The 19,386-nt window shown below is 38.6% G+C and overlaps 1 protein-coding gene across 1 annotated transcript in view; it reads left to right on the forward strand.

The window, feature by feature from the left end:
- Positions 1-19,386, forward strand: part of PLCZ1 (phospholipase C zeta 1) — a gene marked incomplete at its 5' end in the record, with an annotated part of 119,361 nt that overhangs the window by 11,254 nt on the left and 88,721 nt on the right. The window contains 3 exons of the mRNA XM_038403230.2: positions 4,469-4,670; positions 6,884-7,028; positions 13,342-13,494. Coding sequence (XP_038259158.2) covers positions 4,469-4,670; positions 6,884-7,028; positions 13,342-13,494 — 500 coding nt within the window. The remainder of the gene's footprint in view (positions 1-4,468; positions 4,671-6,883; positions 7,029-13,341; positions 13,495-19,386) is intronic.

Consider the following 19,386-nt stretch of genomic DNA (forward strand, 5'->3'; position numbering starts at 1 on the left):
ATCAAGAATAAAAAATCATCCAGACCCCTACAGACATCCATTTGAAGCCATGAAGCATGAGATTAGATTATAGTCACTCTAATAATGCAGAACTACAAGTGTTATGAGCAGGTGGAGGGCAATATAGGCAATCCCATTCTTCCCAAAGCCCATGGAAGAAGGGAATTAAAAGGGGGATCCATAGATTCATAGACTCCAGGGCCAGATGGGACTACCTTGAACATCCAGCTGACTCCTTGCATACACAGGCCATAGAACCTCTCCCACAAAATGGATTAAAGCATATCTTTCAGGAAATTATAATTTATAATTAGAAAAGTATCCAATCTTGTTTTAGAGATCCCATGTGATGATGAGTCTACCACCTTCCCTTTAAACTGTTCCAATGTTTAATGACCCTCATAATTTTTCAAGGTTGAATTTTTTCAACTTCAACTTCCATCCCATTGGAATGTCTTTGTTGGCAAGATTGAAAAGACCCCTTACTATCAGATATCTTGTCCATTTGTATACACCTCTGCACAATGATCAAGTCACCTCTCAACCTCCTTTTTTGAATAAATTGAGCTACTTAAGCCGCACATCATAAGGCTTGTTTTCCAGACATTGGCCATCCTTTGAACTCTCTCCAGTATTTCCATATCTTCCCTGAAGTGTGGACACCAGAACTGGACACACTGTTCTTGTACTGGTCTTACCAATGCTGTGTTCATAGGCAAGATCACTTCCTTACATCTACTTGACATTCCTCTTTTTGTACATTTAAGGATTGCATTTGCTCTTACTGCCACAGCATTGCACTGAGAGCTCATGTAGAAGCAATTATCATTATGAGCCCTTTTTCTGAGTCACTGCTTTCCAAGACACAGTCTCACATCCTGTAGGTTTAACCTACATTATTTATTCCCAGATGTATTGTCTTGCATTTGTCTGCATTACAACAAATTTTATTGGATTGTGACCATTTAAGGAGGTGATTAGATCAATCTGTAACAATAACCTGTCATCCTCATTATTTACTACCCCACCAGTCTTTGTGTCATCTCCAGACTTAACCAAAGGTTTCATAACATTGTCTGGATTGTTAATACAAATATTAAATAGCAATGGATCAAGAGCTGATCCCTGGGGGACACTACTAGAAATGTATATCTCCCCATTAACAACTACATGTCAAGATCTGTCTGTAAACCAGTTCGTAATCCAGCCAATGTGTGTGTGCCTGTTAATTCCATGTAATGCAAGTTTTTTAATAAAAATGTCATGTGGTTCTAGGTCAAATGCAGAAATCCAAGTATACTATAACAACACAGCTACTTTTATCAGCCAGGCTTTTAATCCTGTCAAAAAAAGGCAACAGGTTTACTTGACAAAAGCTACCCTCCATGAAACCATGCTGACTAGCATTAATTATATTTTAGCCTCTAATTATTTATTGATAGAGTCCCAAATTAACCATTCCACTATTTTACCTGGGATCCACATTAAGCTAACTGGTCTACAATTCTCTAGATCATCCCTTTTACCCTTTTAAAATATTGGAACTACATTAGCAACCACCATGGGAAGGAGTATGAAGGAACAAGAGTAGCCAACAGGGAAAATGTTAGTGCCATATTACATCCGACCTTATACTAGAACTTTCTCCTGGGTTCCAGCCAGCCCCTTCCCTCCTTCCTGTATGGGGATACAGTGACATGGTGTCCCTTATTTTTAAAATTCTACATTAGGGATCCGAATGTTCAAATACCACATGCAGCATAATGCATTAATTATTTTTGCATTTTACCATTTTACTTATTTTAATTAATGTTTTAATGTGTCGGAGTTGGTTTCCAAGGGATATTGGAGCCAGTTCAGGGGATTGTAATGTCTCCCTGCCATGTGTAGGAGCTGGTTCAAGCATACCAGTAACCAATTTGTGTCTGTATGTGTCTCACTTCTCTCTATTCTGGAGGGCTAGCACTAGTAGGATGCTCCTGGAAGATATAAGGCATACACATTGAATAGGACCAAGATGTCAGTGCTGAGAGATAGTAACATGGTTCTGCCATAATAATGGTTACAAACAAATTTGATATCCCATATAGGAGGCCGCAGTGAAATTGGGATGTTTCCCATAACATAAAAATATTAAAGAGAAAACATGACAAAAACTTAACAGAAGAGATTTCACAATATTACAACTTCTATTTTAGAGATGTGAAAGGCTTTAGATAAATCTCCACCTGGCAAAATAAATACTTACTTCACAAACTACCTCTTAATAACGTCTTGGGCAATATAAAGTCCAATTGACTAATGTGCTGAGTGTCTACAATTGCCACTGATTTTAATGAAAGTTAAGGATGCCCAGCACTTGGCAGGACATAATTAGCTCCTCAAACAAAATTGGCATATGATAGTACTTAAGCAGAACACTTTGACAGAGCACTCTTAGTCTGTCCATCAAGTTTCATTAGACACAGCACTTAGAGAAAAAATTCTCTGTTCTGTGGTATCTTTCTACTGGTATAATATATACAATTATTTCAAATACTTTGGATTTGCCTTTCTCTTAATTAATTTCTAGACAATTAACTATCATTACAGATTGATGGATTTTTGTGATTTGCCTTCTAATTTATTTTTTGCTTAAAAGGGAACTAATTATTTTTACAACATTCTGTAAAAATCGTGTAAAATTATCTGCAATAACTGTTCTAGAGAGAAGCAGTTCATTGCTTTTTTAGTTTAAAATAAACTTTTTTCCTTAGGTTCTACATTGTCCAGCCCTACTGAGATCATCAACTTCTACTACTTGAAGCCCTACCTCAAAGGTTCTCATACTCAAAGAGCTAATACACCTCATTCAGTGCTCAATGTAGCCTCAGAACATCTGATAGATACTAGGCCCGAACAATATCATTTTACACATTTTATGCAGCGGAGGTGCTGCAACAATTTTTATAGTGGGGGTGCTGAGAGTCATTGAACCAAACTTTAAACCCTGTATATAATAGAAACCACTTTAAGCCAGGGGGTGGGATAGCACCCCCCACACCTCTAGTTCCAGCACCTGTACATGTCTCTTAATCTATATGAAGTACCAAGTAGTATTTATAAAGTGTAAACACGTTTTAAAACACTGCTCATATTCCCAGTCTAGATAAGCCCTACAACTGAAAAATACTCAGTGTTCCATTTTTGTAGCTTTACAAAATCAGTGTAATTACAGTGATTTCTTATTCTGATAGAATACTTTTAATCATCATCCATATTACAGTGTGAGAATTGCTTCCCTAAGAAGTAATATACTGGTGATTCTTTATTCCTGGGCCTGGAACTAACTTGAAGAGGTCAGGTAAATGGTTTTTTTGCAGTTGGGTGTATATAGGTTCACCACTTTAAAATATTTGCATCATCCTATTACACTGTCAGTCAAGTTTGTCCTATGAAAACACAGGTAGGTTACAATCAGAAGTTTGCAAAATCACAGACTAGTTGAAAATAGACTTCATTTAATAGTCTAGTGACTGTTTCTCTACCTTTTTGATATCACAGACTGACTTTCTGCCGTCCTAAACTGTGTTACGGAGATCTCAGGGACTGGCACCAGTCCACAGACTGATCGTTGAGAAACACTGGTCTAGTGGACTTCTGGGTTTGCAATGATATCACTTGCCACCAGCATAAAACATGCTGAGGTGGTACATTGGAGCAGAAGTTGACATTCTAATGAGACTGCCTGTCATGAAATCAGTTTTAAATAATGTGTTGAATGCCCTTGCTATCCTAGGTATTGGGGAGTAGTTAGCACATTTTGCAACAATTGAAGGAATTTTGTAAATATGATTTATAGGTCATCTTTAATATTGTTATGATTTGATATTGTTTGGTGAAGAGAATATTAATCCATTTCCATATATTGTAATGTTTTATCATAGTTTACTAATTTCTCTTTTCACAGTTTAGGAAGAGCAGTCTTCTAGTGGGAATTCTAGGATGCAGTACTATTTTTCATCTCTAACTGACACTTTGCAGAACTGTTCCTGAGCTCTTCACAGACAAGGACATTAATCTCTTATTATGGATTGGTGAACATATTACCCACCGAAAATAAATTAACAGTACAATTTTTCTTTTCACTGAAGTGCTATTTTTTAAAAATGTGAAAAGTGAGAATATTACATAGCTTTGGTTCTTGATGTTCATAGAAGAATTATAACATCAGATCACATTCAAATCATTCTCTCATCATTTAGAGCTTCATTGACTCCAGGACTGCAAGCATTTGTTGACCGTCTTTATATTATATCTGATTAATTTAAAAACTGAAACAAATAGTTGTGGTGTATGACAGTTAACTTCTTCAGAGCAAACCATTTTCAAAAAAAATTAATGCCATGAAAAATAGATAGTTAGAAATGTTATTTAAATTGACTACTGCAAATGTAATTTTTTTTGCTTTCTTTATTTTCACTTTTAGTGCAGAGAAAAAAACAGATGTCGTTTGAAGGATTTTTAAGATACATGAACTCAAAAGACTGTTTGATATATAAAAGAGACCACACAATTGTTTACCAAAATATGAGCTACCCATTACGTGATTATTTTATTTCATCTTCTCATAACACCTACCTCATATCTGACCAACTAATAGGGCCAAGTCACCTTTGGGGTTATTCAAGGTATTGAAATACTTTTTTTAAATTGTAATCAAATTACTTTACAAAGTGACTAAGCTACAATTTATTGAGTCTTTCACAAATGTGTGTTTAGTAATAAGGAATAAAAGATTCTATTTAAAACAATGATGAAAACTAGAGTAATCTGATTTGAATATGACCGAATTAAATTTTATTTGGTGTGTACACACTTTGGTATATTTGCCAAACCTTCTGTATACATTCTAAAAACTATCCAAACCAAAGTTTTTCATTGGCTTCACATATACTACTGTCCCTTGCAGCAAATAAAGACATCTGCAGGACATTGTTCTGTACATTACTACATTGCAGTGTTTAATCTCCACATCAGTGAAAATATATAATTAATCTTTCATTAATTCAAACAAATATGCAATCAAATTCTGGATGCAGCTGAGGTGGTGAGGGGACCATCTCTATGCTGGTCTACGTCTTGGTGTACACAGGAAGAACAGTTCTAATCTACACCAGCTGGTTACGGTACCCAAATGAGCCATTCACCAGCTAGAGATTGACAGGATGCTCTGACCATGCCTCCTCACCATCTCCCAAGCTAGAGTCTGGATAGGAGTGCAGAAGCCAGGTACATTGGCTGGGGACTCCAGCATGCCCAGTGTGGGTGCATGTGAGTATGCATGCATGCATGTGTGATTATGCAAGGGAATGTAGTGGGCACAGTAAAGTGGGGAAAATATGTACACATGCAGGGGCCTGGAGAGGAGAGGAGGGGGAGATTTAGGTTGAGAGGGTATGCTGGGGAATGTGGGAGATGCAGGAGGAAGGAAAATATGGGGTGAATGGGCACAGGGAATGTGGAGGAAGGAAGAAGCTGGAATTTGTTTTGTAGTTGTGCAGGGGAATGCGGTGGGTTCAGAAAGAAGAGAAAACTGGAATGAGGAGAAGAGAAGGAGGGGGTAAATTGGGGATTGTAAAGCAGAATGTAGGGAGACAGGAATTTGGAAGACAGAAGTCCAACACTCCAGTTTCTTTGCACTGCTCTGGTGAAACAAAGCTGCTGTTAACATAACTTAGCTGACCAATTTTCTTGGGCTGCTTTGCACAGCTCCAGAATGGAGTAAGCAATCAGAACATACCTGTGATTCTGGATCTAAAAGTTAAATGTTAAAAAACTATTTAAGCTACATAACTTCAAATCATTAGAAATATCACATGACAGCATTTTCTTTCAGTTTCTGACCTTGTGTTCATGTATGAATTTTTATTTAAATTAAATAAGGAAATTCCTAGACAAAAATCACATTAAGATGGAGTTAAGTTTGAGAAGACTTATCAGTACTTTACGGTAAAATACATTACATGGATGGTATGATTATCCCCAAATCAAAAATTATAAACCAAAGAAATTCAGATTTATGGTTAAACTTAAAAGAAATCTAGACATACTATGATATAGAAATGCACACTTAGGGCACCCAAACAATCTTTCCTTTCCCTTGCAGTAAAATTATGAAGGGACAAAAATCTAATGTGTTTACAAATTAGTTTAATCTAATCTAGATTGCAGAATCTAAAATGCCTTAATCAGAATCATATGGTTATTGCATGGCATTGCTATAGACTTTGGTTCTGCCTCTCTTCCCTTTGTGGTGTGCTGTGCTGTGCAAAGTTGGAAGGAAACAGTCTCTGAACTCCTCAGCATGCAGGTACTGTAACACTGCCTGGTGCGTTGCATAGAGGTAGGAGAAGGCCTCCTCATGCCCTCCTCATCTGTGTAAAGACTAGACATATTCTGGCCCATTGTAAGCTTTATTACTGGTGTTTTTATACTTTGAGTTAATAACTTAGCTGGAGTTTATTCAAATATAAAATCCTAACATAAATAAAACTTCAAACATTTCCAATTTTAAGCAGATAGCCATTGTTCAAGAAAATATTTCACTTAAACTAAAACATTGGCTATATTTTTATCTGTTAAGGGTTCATATTCATAGAATCTATTTTTTCCCCAAGAGGCTCTGATAAGGCTTATTATAAGCCCAAGGTAGATAAGAGAAAATATACATCAATTTTATATCCATATCATTCTGTAGGAATTTTCTTTTATGACAGTTTAGGTATGTTAATATTTTTGTAATTACTCAGACTATGCTATTTGTAATCAGGAATGTAACAAAATGCTTATGAATATGGTATCTCCTTTTTTGATTGTTATTTTTTTCTTCTTGTTTTTAAAGTGCTCTGATGAAAGGATGTCGTTGTTTGGAAATTGATTGCTGGGATGGACCGCAAAATGAGCCTATTGTGTATCATGGTCACACTTTAACAAGCAAAATTACATTTAGAACGGTCATCGAGGTGATAGATAAGTATGCGTTTGCGGTATGTACATATATTTGTTAAAATGTGATGAATGTTAATACACACAAGTGTTAACACACTTGTAATTTAGGGTGCTCTGGAAAAAATAAGATGGAATAGTGCTTCGGGTGAGGGGTACTGTAGAAACAAACTAGATAAAAGAAATCTACAATATCTGATCTTAACTCTGTAGCATTTTAAATGAAAGGCAGTCGCATTTTGTTGATAATTCAATGTAATTTAAACTTTGTGGACTGAATCCGGAAGACCCTCCTCAGCATATTTAGGCAAAATTCTTATTTGAAGTCATTGAGAATTTAGCTTGAGCAAGGACTGAATATATACTGAGTAAGGATTTCAAGATCTGATCCAGTAAAGTTTCCTCTCTTTTTTTGTGTGTTTTTATGTCTTTGTTCAGACTTCTGTGGCAAAAATTCTGTCGTCTCTGGTGTTGAAGCTTGCTATATGGAGGGAACAAAAGTATTACACTGGAACGTTGTTTGAGTCTTATTGTATTTTAATTTCCTCTTAATTCTGATAATTTTCCTCCAGTTTTAAAATGAGCTCTGAAAAAAGTTATCATTTCTTATCAGTCAGTTGACTCATTAAAATGTTGTCCCTTTTGTCTATCTGTAGCAGAACAAGTGGAAGTTAAAGTTCTTTTGGCACTCACCCATTCTTCTATATTGCTGCATGGCAAAACTCCAGGTGAAGTCAAGTAAGGGCCCTTTATTACAAATCTTTGAGTTAGGTCAGTTTGGATTATATTTATTCTGTGTGTGTGTGTGTATACCTACAGAATATACATACACACTGAAAATAAATATAATCCAAACTGACCTAGCTTCAAGCGTGTTAGTTTGGGTGTGTATACACACACACCCACACCTGTTGCCTTTTCAAAATTAACTGGGCTAATGCCTATAAAGAACTTAGTAGGTCTCTGATTTTTAAAATGTGTTTAATACAAAATTATGTCCTTTCACTGCTATACATATTTTATGAGTTGTTTCATTTTTGCCAAAATACAGAAGCTTATATATTATTGCAAAGCATCTATCTGCCGCCCTGACCGGGAAAACCAAGAAGTCTGCTGCTTGCCAGTAGCTAGGATTCACGATGTGACGGAGAGACTGCCAAGATTCATCAAGCCCTCGGATCGCTACCTCTCTCCACGTGGGCACCAATGATACTGCCAAGAATGACCTTGAGCGGATCACTGCAGACTACGTGGTTCTGGGAAGAAGGATAAAGGAGTTTGAGGCGCAAGTGGTGTTCTCGTTCATCCTCCCCATGGAAGGAAAAGGCCTTGGTAGAGACCGTCAAATTGTGTAAGTCAACGAATCGCTACGCAGGTGGTGTCGGAGAGAAGGCTTTGGATTCTTTGACTATGGGATGGTGTTCCAAGAAGGAGGAGTGCTAGGCAGAGACGGGCTCCACCTAACGAAGAGAGGGAAGAGCATCTTCACAAGCAGGCTGGCTAACCTCGTGAGGAGGGCTTTAAACTAGGTTCACCGGGGGAAGGAAACCAAAGCCCTGAGGTAAGTGGGGACATGGGATACTGGGAGGAAGCACGAGCAGGAGCGCGTGAGAAGGGAGGGCTCCTGCCTCATACTAAGAAAGCAGGACAAAAGCAAGTTATCTCAAGTGCCTATACACAAATGCAAGAAGCCTGGGAAACAAGCAGGGAGAACTGGAAGTCCTGGCACAGACAAGAAATTATGATGTGAGTGGAATAACAGAGACTTGGTGGGATAACTCACATGACTGGAGTACTGTCATGGATGGATACAAACTGTTCAGGAAGGACAGGCAGGGAAGAAAAGGTGGGGGAGTTGCATTGTATGGAAGAGAGCAGTATGACTGCTCAGAGCTCTGGTAGGAAACTGCAGAAAAACCTGAGAGTCTCTGGATTAAGTTTAGAAGTGTGAGCAACAAGGGAGATGTTGTGGTGGGAGACTGCTATAGACCACTGGACCAGGGGGATGAGGTGGATGAGGCTTTCTTCCAGCAACAAACGGAAGTTACTAGATTGCAGGCCCTGGTTCTCATGGGAGACTTCAATCACCCCGATATCTGTGGGAGAGCAATACAGCGGTGCACAGACAATCCAGGAAGTTTTTGGAAAGTGTAGGGGACAATTTCCTGGTGCAAGTGCTGGAGGAACCAATTAGGGGCAGAGCTCTTCTTGATCTGCTGCTCACAAACTGGGAAGAATTAGTAGGGGAAGCAAAAGTGGATGGGAACCTGGGAGGCAGTGACCATGAGATGGTCAAGTTCAGGATCCTGACACAAGGAAGAAAGGAGAGCAGCAGAATACAGACCCTGGACTTCAGAAAAGCAGACTTTGACTCCCTCAGGGAACTGATGGGCAGGATCCCCTTGGGGAATAACATGAGGGGGAAAGGAGTCCAGGAGAGCTGGCTGTATTTTAAAGAATCCTCATTGAGGTTACAGGGACAAACCATCCTGATGTGTAGAAAGAACAGTAAATATGGCAGGCAACCAGCTTGGCTTAACAGTGAAATTCTTGCTGATCTTAAACACAGAAAAGAAGCTTACAAGTAGTGGAAGATTGGACAAATGACCAGGGAAGAGTATAAAAATATTGCTCGGGCATGCTGGAGTGCAATCAGGAAGGCCAAATCACACCTGGAGTTGCAGCTAGCAAGAGATGTTAAGAGTAACAAGAAGGGTTTCTTCAGGTATGTTAGCTACAAGAAGAAAGTCAAGGAAAATGTGGGCCCCTTACTGAATGAGGGAGGCAACCTAATGACAAAGGATGTGGAAAAAACTAATGTACTCAATGCTTTTTTTGCCTCTGTCTTCACGAACAAGGTCAGCTCCCAGACTACTGCATTGGGCAGCACAGCATGGGGAGGAGGTGACCAGCCCTCTGTGGAGAAAGAAGTGGTTCGGGACTATTTAGAAAAGCTGGACAAGCACAAGTCCATTGGGCCAGATGCACTGCATCCGAGAGTGCTAAAGGAGTTGGCGGATGTGATTGCAGAGCCATTGGCCATTATCTTTGAAAACTCATGGTGATTCGGGGGAGGTCCCGGATGACTGGAAAAAGTCTAATGTAGTGCCCATCTTTAAAAAAGGGAAGGAGGAAGATCCTGGGAACTACAGGCCAGTCAGCCTCACCTCAGTCCCTGGAAAAATCATGGAGCAGGTCCTCAAGGAATCAATTCGGAAGCCCTTCGAGGATAGGAAAGTGATCAGGAACAGTCAGTATGGATTCACCAAGGGCAAGTCATGCCTGACTAATCTAATTGCCTTCTATGATGAAATAACTGTCTCTGTGGATGAGGGGAAGGCAGTGGACGTGTTGTTCCTTGACTTTAGCAAAGCTTTTGACACGGTCTCCCACTGTATTCTTGCCAGCAAGTTAAAGAAGTATGGGCTGGATGAATGGACTATCAGGTGGATAGAAAGCTGGCTAGATTGTCAGGCTCAACAGGTAGTGATCAATGGCTCCATGTCTAGTTGGCAGCCAGTATCAAGTGGAGTGCCACAAGGGTCGGTCCTCGGGCCAGTTTTGTTCAATATCTTCATTAGTGATCTGGAGGATGGTGTGGATTGCATCCTCAGCAAGTTTGCAGATGACACTAAACTGGGAAGAGAGGTAGATACGTTGGAGGGTAGGGATAGGATACAGAGGGCCCTAGACAAATTAGAGGATTGGGCCAAAAGAAATCTGATGAGGTTCAACAAGGACAAGTACAGAGTCCTGCACTTAGGATGGAAGAATCTCATGCACCGTTATAGACTAGGGACCGAACAGCTAGGCAGCAGTTCTGAGAAAAGGACCTAGGGGTTACAGTGGACGAGAAGCTGGATATGAGTCAACAGTCTGCCCTTGTTGCCAAGAAGGCCAATGATATTTTGGGATGTATAAGTAGGGGCATAGCCAGCAGATCGAGGGATGTGATTGTTCCCCTCTATTCAACATTGGTGAGACCTCATCTGGAGTACTGTGTCCGGTTTTGGGCCCCAGACTACAAGAAGGATGTGGAAAAATTGGAAAGAGTCCAGCGGAGGAAAACAAAAATGATTAGGGGACTGGAACACATGATTTATGAGGAGAGGCTGAGGGAACTGGGATTGTTTAGTCTGCGGAAGAGAAGAAGGAGAGGGGATTTGATAGCTGCTTTCAACTACCTGAAAAGGAGTTCCAAAGAGGATGGATCTAGACTGTTCTCAGTGGTAGCAGATGACAGAATGTGGAGTAATGGTTTCAAGTTGCAGTGGGGGAGGTTTAGGTTGGATATTAGGAAAAACTTTTTCACTAGGAGAGTGGTGAAACACTGGAATGTGTTACCTAGGGAGGTGGTGGAATCTCCTTCCTTAGGAGTTTTTAAGGTCAGGCTTGACAAAGCTCTGGCTGGGATGATTTAGTTGGGGATTGGTCCTGCTTTGAGCAGGGAGTTGGACTAAATGACCTCCTGAGATCCTTTCCAACCCTGATATTCTATGATTCTATGATTCTATGAAAGTAGATCTCACTTAATAGGAGCAAGTTAGTTGCCATCAGCTGAGAGAATGATTTCTGCATTCCATGTGGTGATCTTTGTTATGATGCTGTCCATCAATGACAGCAGATTTATCATTCTGCCTTGCTTGTGTTTGAGCTTTGTGATGAGTAAGGAATGAGTAAAAGGTGCTGCAGTGGGCAGTATAACAGGACTGAAAACTCTGCAATATAGAAAATGTCAGCCCATAATCAGACTATCAGAATGCAATGCCATCTGACAATATTTAACCAACAGTTTCAACTTGAAATCTAGACAGTTTAAAAAAACATAGTAAAAAATAATGTCTTGAACCACACCTGCTCCTGTGTCCTCATGTCAATTATTGTGGTTCTGATCACAGTTTCCCATTTTTTAACAATATTTTTCTCTTCCTCCTTGGTTTGTAAAAACCCACACAATCGAAGTGGGAAACTGACTAAACACAAAATGATGTCAAATATAAAAAGAAAAACTGAACAAATAGAGAAATATTGTTTACTCTAGTCTCTTTCAGTTATAGTAACCATAGGTGTTACATTTAACATCATTTGTTTAATTTTTTTCATACAGAATATGATTTTTATTTCTTTAAAAGATAATAGCTATGATTAAAATATGTCAGGTGTATCTTCTAGATACCAATGATTGGGCCAAATTAAGATTCTTTTTAGACTGCAGGGACCTGGAAATAGCAGTTTATGATGTTTTCCTTGTATTGCTTTTCCCTTGTTTCTCATTACTAAGACTATTTGCATCCAAACCAGATCATTAGTTCTAAGCAATTCATCCATTCCTCTTCACTTTAAGTAATAATTATCTACCAGCATGCCCTAATAATTCCCAGAGCAACTTGTGATATTACTTGCCGGTCACAAGAGAATGATTTTTTAGGTGGATAGTGACTATTAGCCCTAAATAAATGAAGAATATTTTTCTACAAATATGCTGGAATGAAGGAATAAGTTGTATAGAAAATATAGCACTGAAATAAACTGATGTCTAAATTGAATGTTGAAGTTTTTAGATGTCAGAAGCTTTTAAAACCTCTGCTGAATATAACTTAAATACTTTTCTATGCTTTAGTATATTTCTTGGGTATTTTTTTTTCTGGTTCACATCATCACTATTTGCTTCTCAATATTCTAATCTGTTGAGAAGCTCTGTGGCAGCGACAGGCAGTAGCCAGTGTGTTGCTGTTTTGGCAGCTCCTGAATTTATTTGGCTGAATTTCGTTGCCATTATATGTGTGGTGAATATTGTTTCCTGCTACCATCTTTTAGATTCTTAGCTGATTTAATAGCTCTTTTCTCTTTTCTTGCTCCAGACCCAACATTAATAGGCATATAATAAAACTCTGGTAAACTTGGTTGTCGGCTACCACTGGAGAAATAAAGTTCAGTATTCCCTGTTTTCCAAGATCAGAGCATAGACATTCAAGATTTCCCAGTTAAAGTACTGTGACCAGGTTAACTGATCTTTATTTGGCTTCCCTTGTCAAAGTCTTTCTTCTGTTTATGTCTACATTTATAGCTATTCCTATTTCTAATGGTTCTTATGTTTCTGGATTTTGTTTCTGCTATTAACTTTGAACTTGAAAATTACTCTTCTAGATTCCAGTTTTACTTTTCCTCTTCCATAAATATTACTGAGCTCGATAATGCTGTGTTATTAATCTGAAATAACTAATAATACTATTTTGAATATTTTAAAATTAATGAAAGTACAAATACCCATATGCTTTTTTGTAAGATATATTGTGCATCTAGTAGTTCTATTTTTAATTATTAATTATTATGGCCTTGAAATTGTATTTTTAGGTGTCTGACTATCCTGTTGTACTGTCTTTGGAGAATCACTGCAGTCCTAAGCAACAGGAAGTAATGGCAGACTATTTAGAAACTATTCTAGGTGACAAACTTCTTTCTACAATAATTGGTGATACGTTTCCTACAGATCTACCTTCCCCTGAGGTAACAACATTAATTTTCTCTCTGTGAAAGATTAGAAAAAAATTCTAGTTTCCTGCAGTTGTTGTGATAACTTCCTGAGGCATTTATGAAACTGTCACATTTGGTGTTTAAAACATTTTTGTGCTTCAGATGGTAAAACAGAATTAATTACGCATCATAGAAATAATAAAAAATAAAATAAATAGAAACCAAATCATGCAGGCTGATATGCACTTGTTAAGAAAATGGCGTTTTATATAACAACTTGAAATGTATAGTATTATGCTTGAAAAAGCATAATAATCCAGTATTTCGCAAAGTCTTGGATCTTCGGGTTCATAAAGTCATGATTTAACATTTTCCTTTGGCTTTCAACACATTCAGTCTTTTATTTTATATGCAAATGTAGATAGTTAAAACTTGTTGCTAGCAATTTGTTTAAAATATTCGGACATGACAGGCAGCTGCCGTAATGTGCCGCATTATTATCATTACTTGTATTATGGAAGCACCTACAGGTGCTAGCCAAGATCTAGGCCCTATCGTGCTAGGTGCTATATAAAACACATAGGGCCAGATTGTGAAGCCCATACTCACATTGATATATCATGAGTATTTCCACTGAAATCAATGAGACTTCTTGTTAAGTAAGTTACAATTCAATATGAGTAAGGGTATGACAATCTGGCTCATAGTAAGAAACAGTCCTTTCCCTGAAGAGTTTACAATCTAAATAGACAAGGCATACAATGAGAGAAAGGGAGTGTTATTATGCCCGTTTTACATATTGGGAATATATCCTCAGAGAGATTAAGTGATTTGTCCAAATTTATACAAGAAATCTGTGCTACAGCCAGAAACTGAATACCTCTTGACTCTGAGCCCAGTGCCTTAATCACAAAACCATTCTCAGTGTGCTTGACCTCAGGCAATGTTTGTCAGCTGGTGGATTGTGACACCTAGGGTGGGTCACAAAACACAACTGGGGGGAGGAGGAAGGGTCACAAGGCACTGAAAATTTTATTGTGCTCTCAAGCAAAGACATTCTTGCTCCTCTACTCCCTGCACACCCTTGCCATTTGAGGTCAAGTATTATCTGATAATCTCTTGAGACTCAAACACACAAATAAATTATATAGGCTTATAATTTATGTTTTTTACTCTTATTTTTATAGGAAATGTAAGCGTGTGGTATAATTTTGTTACTTTTTACTTTAAATAGTGAGTCACCTACCTGAAAAGGTTGAGAATCATTGTCCTAAAGGATAAAAAAAAAAAGATTTCCACAACGAAAGCAATTTTTGGTTGCAAAATAGTTTGCAAAGGTTTTCCAAAAAGAAAGGACATAGATATTACATATGCTTTTATAAACAATGTTATGGTAGGTATGTATTCAATAAATGTAAAACAATTAATAAATAAGCCAAAATGTTTATAGATTTGACCTTAGTATTTGCTGCAGTTTACCATCATACTAGTCTTGTCTGCATTTGATTTTGAACTTTTGAAAATCATGCCATAGAAAAAAAGTACAATTTACATGGGGTGATCTGGGCTGCCTCAGAGTCTCTCTATGAACAAGCTGCATTTATCAGTCTTGGTGGTGTCTAAGAATTCTATGTCCTCTGCAGCAAATACTGACTCAATTAAAGGTAGGGTGACCAGATAGCAACTGTGAAAAAATGGGACTGGGGTGGGGGGTAATAGGTGCCTATATAAGAAAAAGTCCCCAAAAAACGGGACTGTCCCTTTTAAAAAGGGACACTTGGTCACCCTAATTAAAGGGCCTGTAAAATAAAGAAGTCTATATTGGGTGCCCTCCATAGACTGATTACTGTGTGTTGTAGGGAGTTTTCTTTATATTTCCAACTCTATAAAGCTACTCTCTAAATATGACATTATGGGGTTCCACATTTATTTTCTCAAGTGTTTCCTTATCAACTATCTCAGTTTCCAAATAAAAAGATTCCCTCCCTCCCCAAAATGCTAGAATTTGCAGACTCAACCTTTGATTTAAGAGTCAACCTGAGTTCTTTCTTTTCTGTCCATCATCAAAAATAGTAAAAAAAATTTCATGTCAAATTAGGCCCCAAGTTTCTCCTTTGTAATCCCATTTTCTTCAAATTCTGTCCTCAGTGACACCTGAGCAATTCTAATGCCTGTAATTGGTTCACACAGATGGAACATAATACATAATTCTGATGATGGTGAATAAGTAGGAGTAAAATCAGCTCATTCTCATTTAGCTGGGTTGGTTCAGTGGAATTAAGTGTTAAAAGCAGGAAAAAGTTATTTTGTCGCTAAACTCATTAGCTATGGCTCTGAATGTGGACAGGGAGCAAAAACTGCTGAATAATAAATGGCATTTTTAGATAGTTTCTTTTGAAACTAGAACTACCCTTTGGGCCTGTTCAAAAGCCTTTCCATTGGCTTCAATAGACATTGAATCATACTCTTTAAGGCTTCAAAACTACTTATCCAGGCTTCAACAAGCTATATAAATGCAGTATAATGTAAGTGGGCCAGATTCTCAGCTCCAGCTGGAGATGTGATTTGACCACAACCCCTCAATTTCAAATTACCTCAGTGGAGAATTACCTCAACTAGGGTAAAGCAATGTAGCTGGTTCCTACCCCAACTCCTAACCCACTCCCCTGTCTAGGTGTGTTGGGGAACTAGCTGGTGGACTGGAGCAGAGCTCTGTTCCATTATTCCAGCTCTCACCTGATGTCTGATCCTTAGGAATCCACAGCCAGCTCTTATAACTTAGAGGGTTATCATGGTAAAGGAGAGAACTTGGACGAGAGTTGTTAATTTGGATGATTGAGCAAAGGTACTCTTCTTCTAACATTACAGTCTTTCATTTTCTAAAGTATAAAATATTTATTTTAAATTAATTGTTTACGATGTAGGGATAATTAAAATTTGTAATTACTGCTTTGATATGAATACTGGACTAAACACAATGGGAAAACATCATCCTTGAAATGGCTTAGTTGGAGTCATTAGACTTATATTGGTGATGAGTTCTGTCCAATATACTTGACAAGTTTGAAATATTTTCTATAGGTTCCCACTCCCCCATCAAATGGCTACTCACTCCTTTCCTTTCAGAATACTTTTCAGTTACTAGTACAGTTTAGAAATATTAACTGTTAAATTCATAACAAATGTGTTAATGTAGCTATCTTTATAGTTTTATTTACATACCGTATGGATGGGATGCTTTGAGTTCCATCCCCTTTCCTGTAAATACTCTGAATAATCCATTTATATTAATATGTAAACTTTCCTTTTTCATTTAATATTTTGTGAAACAAAGAGAAAACTGTCAAGAAGAGTAATGTTGTTTGCAAGGAAACAGTTATGATGGTTTAGTTTGATCAGGTTACAGGGTCTTAAGATTTCTTTTTTAAAGTTCTAATCAGCAAGGTCAATACATCAATATGCATTTATTTCATCTAAAGTGTTAGCTATCTTCCTTCCTCGTTAGCACTTCACATATTGTGTAGTTTCTCAAATTCTTTTCTAGATATTGATTAAAAACAGTGTCTTATTCCAGTGTTTCTCAGACTTTTTATCATTTTGTCTATTTCTGTCAAACTAAATGAGCTGGGTCCCCACTTCCATGTGTGCTAGAGACACTAATCATTTATATCAACTATTAATGAAATACTACAATATAAAAATACAGTAATTGCTCGCTTAATGTTGTAGTTATGTTCCTGAAAAATGCTACTTTAAATGAAATGATGTTAAGTAAATACAATTTCCCCATAAGAATTGATGTAAATAGGGGGGCTTAGGTTCCAGGGAAATTTTTTTTGCCACACAAAAGTGTGGATAGATAGATACATAGATAGATAGATAGATAGATAGATATACACGCACATACATATACACAGTATACATTTTAAACAAACAATTTAATACTGTACACAGCAATGATGATTGCGAAGCGTGGTTGAGGTGGTGAAGTCAGAGAGTGGAAGAGGGTGGGATATTTCCCAGGGGATGCCTTACTGCTAAATGATGAACTAGCACTCGCCTGAGCCCTCAAGGGTTAACACATTGTTGTTAATGTAGCCTACAAGGCAGCATGAATGGAGGGAGGGGAGACAGCATGGCAGAGAGAGATCAGAGACACACACCATGTGTGTGTGTGAAAGAGACAGAGACACACACCGTGTATGTGAGAGAGAGACACACACACACATACACACACACACACCCTGTGTGCGTGAGAGAGAGACGCACATTGCCCCTTTAAGTACACTGACCCCACTCTAAGTACACTGCCTTTTAAAGTAGATCAGCAAGTTGAGACAACAGCTGCTGCCAGCAAGCTCCCTCCATCCTGAGTCCTGTCATGCCCTCCCCTTCCCGTGAGATGGGGTAAAGGAGCGGAGGGGAGGGGGACACTCTGACATTAGCCCCCCCACTTCCACCCGCCTGCACAGCAGCAAGCAGGAGGCTCCCAGGAGCAGCTCCAAGGCAGAGGGCAGGAGCAGCATATGGCAGTGGGGGAAGGGACACCTGAACTGCCCGGCAATTGGTAGCCTGCTGGGTGGCTGCTCACAGGGAACTTAGGAAAGCGGGGAGCTGATGGGGGGCTGCTGGTCCACCCTGGTTCAAGCCCCCACCAGCTGGCTCCAACTGGCTGCTCTTCCTGCAAGCTGTGGACGAAGCAGGCGGCTGCCAAACAACATTATAAGGGAGCATTGCACAACTGTAAACGAGCATGTTCCCTAATTGATCGGCAACTAACGTTAACCGGGATGATGTTAAGTGAGGAGTTACTGTATGTAAATTATAATAGCCCTACTTTGGTATGTTTCAGTGATTGGATGAGCAAGAGGGGGCAGTTATTGGGGAGGAGAATGGAAATCTGGAGTGTTGGGGATAGTTTGGGCATACTGTCCTGGAGTGGCTTACGTAGTCTTCCTCTGCTTCCAAATACCTCCACAATAGCGCCCATGAAACCTTTGACCCCCACCCTCTTTAATTTTGTCATCTTTACCTTCCTACTGTCAAGACACTAGGCAGTCTACTGATACTTCTTCCACCTGACTCCACACCCAGGGATGACACATTGCAGCACGCTATTTGCATGGGAAAGACCTCAGCTGGAGTTTAAGCAAGCGTGCAGGAAATTTAGAATTGCATGCAGTAATTTGCATTTTCTTATTTTTGAGATTGTAAATAGAAAAATAAGACATTGAGGCCCTTCCCAAACACTGTTTAGGCCCCCACCATTGTGGTCAGACTGAATAGTTAGCCTGCCTTACCCACTGTGCGGGGCTTGATTTCATGGTTGATGAAGAGAGTTCCAATGTTTAAAAATCAGTATACAGACTCAAAGCAAAGTTAACAGCAGGCTCTTGTGTGGTAGAGCTCTCTTCTATTACATATGTTTCTCTTTTGTGTTACTGATACAGAAGAACAACTGTTTATGAATTGGCAAACAATGATTGTAATCGAGTTTGGAAAAGAGAGAATAAAAAAAGCATTTAACGTTTTGTGTCTTATTTAATTTACACAGATACTAGATGACACTTCAGTTTTTATTAGAACTATTATTCCCATCTGCTCATATTGAGAGGGCAGGGTGCTGGGAGCTTTTCGGGGAGCAATGACTAGTCCCTGGCTCAAGAAGATGTCTATTAAACTGTGGTAATTTTGTTGATCGTTGCCTTGACTCTAATATCCTTTTTAGGAAAAAAGAAAAGGAGTATTTGTGGCACCTTAGAGACTAACAAATTTATTAGAGCATAAGCTTTCGTGAGCTACAGCTCACTTCATCGGATGCATTTGATGAAGTGAGCTGTAGCTCACGAAAGCTTATGCTCTAATAAATTTGTTAGTCTCTAAGGTGCCACAAGTACTCCTTTTCTTTTTGCGAACAGACTAACA

This window comes from Dermochelys coriacea, chromosome 1 (assembly GCF_009764565.3).
Source record: "Dermochelys coriacea isolate rDerCor1 chromosome 1, rDerCor1.pri.v4, whole genome shotgun sequence".
Taxonomy (NCBI): domain Eukaryota; kingdom Metazoa; phylum Chordata; order Testudines; family Dermochelyidae; genus Dermochelys; species Dermochelys coriacea.